The 12,145-nt window shown below is 34.7% G+C and overlaps 1 protein-coding gene across 1 annotated transcript; it reads left to right on the forward strand.

Moving 5' to 3' along the window:
• The first annotated feature begins 6,336 nt into the window (after nucleotides 1-6,336).
• Nucleotides 6,337-8,015, forward strand: LOC137397593 (tigger transposable element-derived protein 6-like). The gene is made up of 2 exons (XM_068083888.1): nucleotides 6,337-7,558; nucleotides 7,702-8,015. Exons 1-2 carry the CDS (start codon nucleotides 6,337-6,339, stop codon nucleotides 8,013-8,015), a joined length of 1,536 nt encoding a protein of 511 aa, XP_067939989.1.
• Nucleotides 8,016-12,145: the final 4,130 nt, after the last annotated feature.

Consider the following 12,145-nt stretch of genomic DNA (forward strand, 5'->3'; position numbering starts at 1 on the left):
CATCAGATACCTCACAGTCTTCACACCCCACTCACCACCCCAGTCATATTTATCAGTCACTTCCATCTGCGCAAACGCACACAACTAAGTCAGGTCGCATATCCACACCACCAATGAGGTACCTCCAGCCAAAAAACTAATTTTAAAAATTGAGCATGTAACACTAACCCTTGCTTAGTAAGCTGCATCCACCGACATACATTTTAGTTAACTCAGCTCCAAACTCTATTATAAACATTTTCTATTTTTATGCTTTTGTATTACCTGACATTTTAAGTTTTGTTTTACTGTCCTCCCAAAAAGGAGCGTGTTATACCCTACAGGATGAATTTATTCGCGGAGTTATATTTCACGAAAATTGCCATTTCATGCATATTCGCGGATTAATATATTCGCAGCTGAAAACTGTCACTCTCTATGAAAAGTTAACTCTATTACGTCTAGCAATAGAGTTAACCTTACGCATGTGCGGCTGCGCTCATTGCGCGTTTTGTTTTCTATTTAGCTTACAACTATATACGGGTGGATCGTGCTAAGCTATAAATTCTTTGCTGCATTCAGAGGTTTTCACGAATATTCATAGATTTGGAGACCTATGATGAACCAACAATTTGTGGTAAGTAATGAGTTTTTCACATTTACTAAATTAGTTGAATTTTACTTTGGTTCTTCGGTAAAACGCAATACTTATTTTTTCCATCCCTACCGCTTCATTATTTGTCTTAGTGTGAGAGCGATTTTTCATCATACACGGAAAAACAATGATTGCAAGGGTGGTAGATGTCATTCTTAGAAGATCACCAATCCTTCAGGGAGGTCTTGAAATTGAGGTAGAAGTGGCCGCAGCTGCTAACGAGGAGAATATATCTGTTTTAAAAGAGGAACAAAAACGCCTTCACGAGCACAAATCTTTGACCAACCGACAGAACTTTACAATAGTAAGCCACGAGGAGAGTTCTGATGATAACTTTCTTACCAGTCATGTAGTAGCGAGAGAATCACCTTTAACATCTACCCAGGACAGTGACAGAGCTGCTATTACCAAAATAACTTGTCAGAGAGCACCATTACACGCTAGTATTCACTTATCAAGAGTACCAGTTTAATTTTATTGCTAGATAACCGCCATAATGACTAAACTGTTTATATTTACTCTATTCATCTTTTGTAAAATTTTATTTGTATTTGAAATATTTTATTTGTACACTCGAGTTTGTAATAAATTATAATATATCTATACATGAAATAAAATATATAATTTAATCATGTTTGCTGCAGCGATATCAAGGAGTTGTTGTCGATGAAGGGGTCTAAGTTAACTGGTTGCTTCTCTGCCAATATTCCTGACTTGATGAATATTACTACTTGTCTCTAGTTTTCGTAATCGGAGTAGGTTGTTTCATTCTCAATCTGCAGTAAACACAAAAAAGAAAAAAAATATTAACAAGTGTCAAGGAAGTACAAAAACAATAGCTGAAGTATTTAATGAAAGCGATCAGTTTTTAAACAAAAAAATTAACTAATGCAGTTAATTATGGAAAAATGTATCTGCACTGCAAATAAAATACATACCATAATGTCCAAATCAAAATCATGATCGTCCTCAACTTCGGTATTAGAGATTGATGGAGTTGATTTCAATGTAACAAGACTAGGAGAGATTTTTTGCGATGATGAAGCCATACCGAACAACTTGTAAAAACCTTGAATAATTTTGTAAAGTTTGCTGCAATGGCAATAAAACTCGAAGCCCGGCGATGATTTTAAAGAAGTTTTGGAGCTCTCCTACGTTTAGTACTTCTGCCTAGTGGCTATTTTCGCTATGACGCCATTCTGCATATCTTGTGACAACCTTGAACAATTTTGTAAATAAATGTGATGCATTGGCAATGGTGTTAGCTCAAAGCCCAGGCAATGATTTTAAAAATGTTTTGGAACTCAACTACATTTAGTATTTATATTAAAAACTAGCCTAGCGACTAGTTTTCAATTTGATGCAGTAGTTATTCTCCCTTGTGATTAAAAATAGAACTAATTATTCACGGAATTTAATAATTTGCGGAATTGACTGTTCGCGAAATCGCGAATTTTTATGACCAACGAATATTTTCATCCTGTACGGTATGTGCACTAAGTATGTGTGACCTTGAAGCAATGTTATGGGTAGTCCAGCTGGTGTTATCTTTATGACTCATCAGTGCTGATCAAGCAGCCTAGCTAAGCAGTCATCTTGAATTATCCTTGTCAACATTCATACAATAAAACCACCTTGAAGAAACTTCACATTATAACACTAACCAGTAAAATATTGCTACCACAATCTGACCTGGTAGCAATGATGGTGCCAGCAGTGCTGACGAGAATAGCTAGGAGAGTAAAAGTGAACTGCTCGCTTTTTAGCAAGTACCAACCAAAGGGTAGAAAGTTGGTTAGAAAGTTCAGCCTACAAGAAGTTTTAGGAGAACCAAGTGTTACAACCAGTATGTACTCATATGGAGAGCAATTGGGGAGGAAAGATGTCCAAAAAGAAGGACTCCAAATCGTGTGCTATTAATAGAGAGGAAAAAAGTTCTGGAAAATTGTTGCAGCAACAATGACGCAATTTCAGGCAGAATGAGCTGCCATTATACACAGCTGAAACAAAATAGCAAAAGTGTTTGTGAAAGCAGTCTGAGACACGGCGTGACAAAAGTAAGGGTGACGTGATTTCAATCTCACCACGGGAGAGGCTCCAGCTTGGTAGAACTTACAGTAATTGATAAAGCCAAACAAACCAAGACCTCTGGTTAAGTGGAAAATGATAAGACTCCTGCTGAAGAGGTAGAAAAGCCAAGATCTTTAACAGCCTAAAAGCTGAAACTATTTCTGACATATTGACATGTATGTACTGAGGAGAGGTTTTAAGCAACGGGATTTTCATTGCAAGGAAAAGGTTGACGTATGCTCCCGGTAGAAATCTTTTAAAACTGGGATCATGAACAGCCTAAAGAGCAAAATGATAAACATGGTAAAAATATAAGTTTGACAGCTTTTGGAGAGTCGAAGTGAGCCTAAAAAATATGAGAAAGGTTTGATAGCTTTTGGAGGGGTGGAGTGAGCTTTTAAATAAGGAGTCATTTTAAGAATCAATATGTAGGAGGCAGGAGTTGCTCAAACCAATCCATCTCGGCTATCTAGAAATTGTGTGAGGCTTTAAGGGGACTGTACAGTTAATCTTTCACAGTTCACTCTATGTTGATCGCTGCATTCCTTCCGAGTTTACTATTAGACCTAGTACGTAAGTAAGTCGTGCACTAGATGTGAGCCGGGCACAGATGCTCAATGAAAAAATTTATCCTCACGTCAAAACAAGATTATAATCCGGCAAAAAGAGACGGGAGGTTTCGAATAGCCAGCTTTTTCAAGATACATTCAAAAGCCTGCATTATATCTGAGATCGGCAACAAAAATAACTGCAATTGATTTTCTCTCTACTTTCAGGTGAATATAAAGGACAAAGGTGCATAAGCAGGTGCGTAAATCAAACACAAGTTGCATGTACCTCTTATCTTGGAGTGAATCAGATCAACTATTTATAGAAATCAAAATCAGGAGCTTTTAGATGAATGCGACGTTGATAAACTTTGTTGGCAGTATTTTTCAAGTAAATGAAATGCATCTTTTTTCCTAAAAACTATTGAAACCGTAGCAAGCTAAAAAGCAGTGGTGACTTTGTGCTTTGAACACCCATCTGCTAAAAATAGAATATTGATGCTATGTATGTACTTTTTTGGTACAGATTACTTTAAATGAACAGTTATCGATGGCGTAAATTAACACTCGAAGAGCCAATTCAATTCAATTTAACTGGAAGGATGTGCTGATGTCAACTCAATTCTACAGTAAGTAAAAGATACCAAAGAGTCAATTCAATTTATTTGTGAGATGAACCATAAGAACCTCTCAAGCAAGCATGCTAATTCAAGCACCCATCTCTGACTTTCGGTGATCTAAATTAGCATTTCATAGTTTATCCAATGTTTAGTCTCAAGTTGAACAACTTGAAGAGTTACGAAAAGGAGTTTTTACTTGAGTGAGGCAGCGTCTTTTGTTACAAATTTTTTAATCATACAATGGCATTGCTAGCAACCAATCAGAAAAAGCTACATTCTGCCCAGATAATATATTGTTAATCTTTAGTTTAAAACGGAACTATTTCAGTATTTCAACAAACTTCAAAGGTAGCAGTGCATCATTTAATAGTCATTATTTGAATAAAAGAAATAATAGCTTTGAGGTGTTATATGTAGGGTAATAGAAAGTTGAAAGACATGATAGAGAAGAGATGAACCTTCAACATTTGCACAGCTCTAAGTTGGCAGTCCGCTATCAGCAATACAATTAAGGTGACCTTTCCATATCTTCAACACCGATAAGCTGGTGTTGATAATAGAAAGTTCGTAGTATGTTAACAGAATGCTCAAGGAACCATTTGTTTTCGAATCTAAAGTTTTTTACACAAACTGATGCAGACAAATAAAGTGATGGAGGCAGGCAAATCTGACCTGATATTAGTAAATAGAAGTCAATTAGTGCCAAATTATAGAAAACATAAAAATAGAGACGAATGAGTCTGTCGTCGTCATTCAGTGTCTTCCCAACTCTATATATGTACATATATATTATTATGTACATATAAAGATTTACAGCCTGATGACTGCTTACACAGTCATAAAATATACATAAAATATATATAATATACATAAAAGATATACATTGAAATTTATCTATGTAGAATTAAAGCCACAGTGTTCAACATAGAATAGAGCAGTATAAACTTGTAGAGAATTAGATGAATTACTTATCTTGGTCAGCTACTGTCAGTTTCTTGCTTACGCAGTCATCAGATTGTGTAATTCTTGAGATCTACAGCCTGATGACTGCGTAAGCACAAAACTGACAGTAGCTAGTAGCTGACCAAGATAAGTACTCTATCTAATTCTCCACTAACTAATACAGCTCTATTCTATGTTAAACACTGTGGCCTTAGTTCTAATTATGATAAATTTCAGTATATATATATTATAGTGTATATATATTATATATATTTTGTGCATATTTTATGACTGTGTGAGCAGTCATCAACTTTCATCAAGATTTTTATATATACATATAAATAGATATATTTAAATCTCAAAGTTTGTCATCTTTCGTTCGGTCTGTCCAGCTATAGCGATTAGTATGCAGCAATGGAAAATCCGTGTCACAAAAGATTTGATCTCGGAACCACCCAATCACCAGGCTATAAGCTAACCCATTGAGTTATGTGAGATACAATTGAGATTTATTGGGCAATATGAGTTGTTATCTGGGTTAAAGTACACAGAGGGACTCTGTGTAACATGCAATGTCACTAATGCTTGCTCTCATGGCTCTTATTAGTAAGTTTAGCAATACAAATACTAGCTTACTCAAATTAGCCATTGACAATATGCCAGGCTAATGGCAGGCAACTAAATTATCTGCCACTGTTTATACGCTGTGTTTTAATACCCGTGCAACGCTGGCCATCTGTCTAGTATATACATCTATATATATATAAAGCTAAAAATTTATTTGTTCTGTACTTCAGTTTGTCTAGCATTAGCTATTAAACTGTTAGAAAGAAAATAATTGGAATATGTATATATATACATATATATATACATGTATACACTATACATATATATATATATATGCATACATATACATATATACATATATACCATATACATATATACATATATACTATATATATATATATATATATATATATATATATATATACAGTCAAACATGGATAACTCGGCCACGGATAGCTCGAAAACATGGTTAATTCGAACGGTTTCTTTGGTCCGTTCCCACGTAATGGTAAATTGCTATAGATAACTCGAACTTAACATTGATAATTCGAACAGTTTTTGTGCCAAAGGAACCAACTTAAAACAAACCGAAGTTGGTTTTAATCCGAAGGAATTTACATTAGTCACGGAGCTACGACTACTCTGCCTTCCTAGCGAGGAAAGCGCTCTCTATATGTATATAGTGTATATATATATATATATTTCCCCCGTACCGTATAATGGAACTGATTAAGAAACCGTATAAAACCTGATTAATGGGGTCGCTAACGCGTCGGCTAAGTTACGGCCAAACTAAAAACGTTAAAAAGTATTAGCGATAAAAATTTAATAAAGATCGACACAACAAGCAAAATGCATATTGTAAGAGTGATTATAATTACGCGGATATATAAAGAAAAAATGTCAAAAATATATTCGTGGCCCGGCGTCCGCTATACCAAACATCCGCTTTGCAATGGCCTCACGAAAACAAGGAAAAGCGTGGAAACCTTTTGAAAAACTTAAAATAATCGAGCAAATTGAAGCAGGACAAAAGTCATCTGCAATATCAAAAAGAGAAAATCTTCCAAGAAGTACATTGTCAACGTGGATTAAACAGAAAGAAAGAATAAGATCGTTATGTGACCAAAGTTCATCAAGGTTAAGAGATCGTTCAACGTCGCACGATGATTTGGATGGTGTGTTATTGACTTGGTTTAGACAAATGCGTGGTAAAGGCGTACCTATCGATGGGCCAATTTTATTAGAAAAGACTAACAAGTTTTTACAGGATTTAGGGAAAGATACTATTGTTTCTCGTGGTTGGATCGACAGGTGGAAGAAAAGGCATTCTATTGGCGGTCAGAGAGTTGTTGGAGAGTCAGCTGCAGTTAATGTTGGAGAGGTGGAAAAATGGAAGGAAGAGGTGCTAACTCCATTACTTCAAACTTATACTTATGATGACATATTCAATATGGACGAAACCGGGTTGTTTTACAAGCTCATGGTTGACAAAACTTTGCTCTTTAAAGGGGAGAAGTGTAGTGGAGGGAAGCTGTCAAAAGAAAGACTGACTGTGGCACTTTGTGCTAACATGTCGGGCACCGAGAAGGAAGTTCCTATTGTCATAGGAAAGTTTGGAAAGCCCCGCTGTTTCAAAAATGTTACTAACCTTCCATGTCAGTATTACCACAACAAGAAGGCTTGGATGGTGAGTGACATCTTTCAAGCATGGGTAAGAGATTTTGATCGGCGGATGACCAGAAAAAACAGAAAAGTGCTTCTCATCATTGACAACTGTCCATCACACCCAACTATGAATAGGCTTATGTCAATCAGGCTTTTATTCACACCACCCAATACCACAAGTGTGCTGCAACCTATGGACCAAGGAATTATTCGAAATTTCAAATCTTACTATCGTCAGCAAGTTTTGCAATTTACCGTTGATTACATTGACACTCATGGAAAGAAGCCAGATGCATCTATTAATGTTTTACAAGCTATACGCTGGGTGCACAAAGCATGGCACTGTGTCACGAAAGAAACCATGGCTCGCTGTTTTCACCACGGGCTTGGTCATACCAACCTTGATCAAACAGATGTGACTTCAACTGTTGATGATAATGGAGGTGACACTGTGAGAAATCTAAATCTGCTACTACATACCATAGATCCTACATCAAATGTGACAGCAAGTAGGTAATCTTGAAATAGCCTATGCTGTTAAATTATCATGAATTCGACCCAATAAAGGGCTACATTTATGACCGGCAATAGTGCCTAACAAATGTTTTAAACGTAGTGTTACTTTCCCTTAAAATAGAGTTTTGTTTTGCAGATGAGCTTTTAGCGGTTGATGCAGACGTCACTGTTGCTGAGCATTTGAGTGATGCGGAAATTGTGCAGTCTGTGACATCTTGGGGTACTCTGGATGATTCTGAGGGAGAAGATGAGGCTGAGATTGTTGAACCTAATCCACCTACCATGGCTGATGCAAACAACGCTTTAGATGTCCTCAGACGTTTTATAGATACGAGAGAGGTCAAGGACTATAATAACTGCTTAAAAGCTATATCTACACTCAGTTACACTGTTGATTTTTCTCAACAAAACATCTTTTACCAGACTACACTCGATAAGTTTTTTAAATGAAACAACTGATCAGATGTAAAGCATGCGTTTTTGCATTGGTCGTAAATGTGTACTCGTGTGAAGTTTTAAAAATTATCTGAAATTTTAAATATTTTTCTATCAGCTGAGATTTGTTTGTAGTTTTAGGTGATGTGACTGCCAGGATGTTTTAAAATTAAAATTGGCAAAATTGATCTCTGTTAAAACACTCAGAGGAAAATGATGGGTCTTTTTTCTGAGTGTTTTAACGGCGATCAAGTTTTGCCAATTTTAATCTGAAAACGTCATGGTAGTACATCACCTAAAACAACAAACAAATCTCAAGTGATAGAAAAATATTTATACTTCCTGATAAATACTTTTGAAACTTTACATGAGAGGCCCTATAACTTGCAACAAGCAATCTATGATTTCGCTTTATACATATTTTGTATATGTACGTTTATCTTCTGTTAAATACATGCACTTGTGACAGTGCTCTGATAACTTGAACGCTCTGATAACTCAAACACTTTTGCTCGGTCCCGTGAAGTTTGAGTTATCCATGTTTGACTGTATATATATATATACATATATATATACATATATACTATACATATATACATGTATATATATATACATATATATATACATGTATATATGTACATGTATATATATATATTTATATATATATAAATACGGTGAACTTTTGAAACTGAAATCAGAGTGCTCAATGCATAAAGCAGAGCTAAAACTAAAATATCACACATGAACTCAGACACATGTTTTTCCTGTAATATTTTATCTATATATATGCATATATATATATACATATATATATATATATATATATATATATATATATATATATATATATATATATATATATATATATATATATATATATATATATATATATATATATATATATATATATATATATATATATATACATATATATACATGTATATATACATGCATATATACATGTATATATATATATCGTGTATATTTATCGTGTATATATATCGTGTATATATTATATATAGATATTTACTGTATATATATATATCGTGTAGGCCTATATATTATATATATAGGCCCACACTATTTACTGTATATATATGATGTATATGTATATATTATATATATAGATATATACTGTATATATATATATATATATATATATATATATATATATATATATATATATATATATATATATATATATATATATATATATAATGTCTGTTTTGCTATGATTAAAATAAAAAATAAATTGGTAATGATACAATTAATACGAACTGAGAAAACAAAATAAAAGTTCTGAATATGTTGAATTAATAATAACAATTCTTGCATAGAAGTGTGTGTATAAAAAAGGTTACTGCTCCGCCAGAAGCTATCCATCAATACTTTGAATAAGACTATAATTATACTGGTACCTCTCGACACTAGTACAAATGTAAAAATGTGATATCGGACTATCTTTGTCTGATCGAACGGTGAGAGAATGTAGAGGCCATTCCTAACTGAGATAATACTAGAAATTCCACTGTCATACAGCCCACGACCAAAGAAATATTGGAAAAAAAGAAAGGGTACTGATGGTTGAGAAATGCAATATTAGCAGTCAAATGGCACTGCGGTGCAATAGGATAACTGCAATGGTAGCTGTCATGTACTGGGTGTTATTATATACAACAAATAGCAATAACGAAAGGAAAAGATTATATGTTTATATCTCTCCCCTGCAATAGGAGAAATGCAATATTGGCCAATATTAGAAGTAAAATGCACTGATATTATTAGAATAACCAATATTATTAATATAGTAATAATATACTTGTAAAACCAATGCAAAATTTTGTTTACATTTCAAAACGTCATAGCTAACAATATCAAGAAGTTGTGATATTTATATAGGTTTTTTAGAAAATCTGTACTACGTAGTCATTGTTCTGTAGTCATCTAAACTTATAATTAAATATTGTAATAACTTCATAAGGATCGTTAGAAAAAAAATCATCGTCATTTCCTTTACTTACACTGCGTTAGACATCAGTTAGAATACCAAAGCACTCAAGAGTGTCTAAATTGTCAGTTACTTTGAAATCAGCAAAAATGAAACTTTCATGAAATGATTTCAGTACTCCTATGTTAATTACAGAAACCTTCGGCAATTCGACAATGCTATAGACTGGTGAAAGGTGAACGTTATTTTTCCGTGAAATGCGCACGACTTAATCGTTCTATTCTCTGTCGCTTGGCGTTTCAATTTCCGGTCTTAACTTTTATTAAACCAAGCTTGTCAAGCGTTTTGTGAAGAATTTCAGCCAAATTAATTTGTCTATTTGTGTATAATTCGTTCAGATGGGTAAGTTTTAAGAGATTTTCGACAATTTACAAATACTTGGTAACATATTCAAATAGGCTTATATGTGTTTTGTATCGTTATTATACTTTAACGACTCTACAAAACAATGGTTAAATTTGTTGATGAGATTTCGCGACAAGGGTTCGTCTCATTGTTGATGAATAATTTTCGTAAGTTGTGTGCACATGCATTTATCATAAAAACTCTCAAACTTCGCATCCACTCGTTTGGTCGTGGTAAAATTGTCCACATGAAAAGTATTGACCTTTAGAAATTGAACCTTACAGAAAGCCAGAAATAGAAGTTAACAGAAATCCGAAAAACCATCGTGCTGCACAGAGTTAATAGAATTCATTGTTTCAAATAATACGCCATTTAGCCTGTGCACACGCTAGCCGTGTGCACATGCTACATGGTATATAATATAATAACGTCTTTTTAGTTCAACATGACTTGCATAGCTCAGTGGTAGAGCTTGTGGTTAAAAATATTGTGGATGCAATCTCCGAGTTCAAATTCATCAGGACGTGGAATTTTAATTCAAAGATTTTAATAGCTATAGCTGGACATACCAAAGGACATACGACAGAAACGACGACAAACTTTGAAAAATATATGTATATATATATATATGTGTATACCGATATTTATCAATGCTTACCACCGACAAATATCTAAGGTCGGCAAAATCTACCAGACATATACCTATGTGGCTGAACAAAGGGAACCTAATGGCCAATATGAGTCGCTACTCATAGCAGCCCAGAAGCAAGTGCTCCCAACAAGGCAACTCCAAACAAAAATCTATTACACTAGAAATGATCCTAGATGCAGACTGTGCAAAGATGCACCAGAAACCATTCAACACATCATCAGTGGATGCAAGCAGCTAGCCGGATACGCATACACTGACCGTCATAATCATGTTGCAGGTGTTGTGTACAGAAGTCTATGTGATCAATAATAAGCCACTAATAATTGTGACCTTAATAAGCCATGACACTGGTTGGAAGCTCCTCGTAAGGTCAATGAAAATGACTGCTCTAAGATCCTCTAGAACTACATCCAAACTGACAAGCATGTCCTAGCAAACCAACCAGATATAGTCGTGGTGGACAAGGAGAACAAGAGAGCTACTATAATAGATATTGCAGTACCCAATGACTACAATATAGCCAGCAAAGAAAAAGAAAAAGTGGAGAAATATCTCCCTCTTGGAGAAGAGAATGAAAAATACTGGAATGTAAGAACAACTGTAATTCCAGTAGTCATTGGGGCACTGGGCACATTAACACCTGCGCATCAAATGTGGCTTGCCCAAATACCAACAGCAATCAACTCAGGTGAGTTGCAGAAAAGTGTGCTATTGGGAACAACTAAGATCTTGAGGCGAGAGCTCAAACTCCCAGGTCTCTGGTAGGAGACCCGAGTTAGAGCAGAAATTACCACCCACATGGGTTAACTGGTGTGAGGAAACAATTTTTTTTATATATGTATATATTATGAGAAATAATAAAGCTTGAGAATACAATGACAACAGTGAAGTGAATGTGGGAAACAAGAGCTGTAGTGATAGTGATTGGACCATGTCCAGATATTTGATGTCTGGGCAACTAGATGGACTCTGTATTGGTTAGAAACTACTTAGCAACATCCAAGGACATTTAGTACTGGGATAAACAGACATGAAAAGGAAGAGGCTGCCTATCTAATTCTACTTGCACTATACTAATAGATAGCAACCTAAGTACCAGCATCAGCTGAGAAATATCTGCAATAGTATTAGTAATTAGTG

The sequence above is a fragment of the Watersipora subatra genome, chromosome 5, assembly GCF_963576615.1.
Source record: "Watersipora subatra chromosome 5, tzWatSuba1.1, whole genome shotgun sequence".
Taxonomy (NCBI): Eukaryota; Metazoa; Bryozoa; class Gymnolaemata; order Cheilostomatida; family Watersiporidae; genus Watersipora; species Watersipora subatra.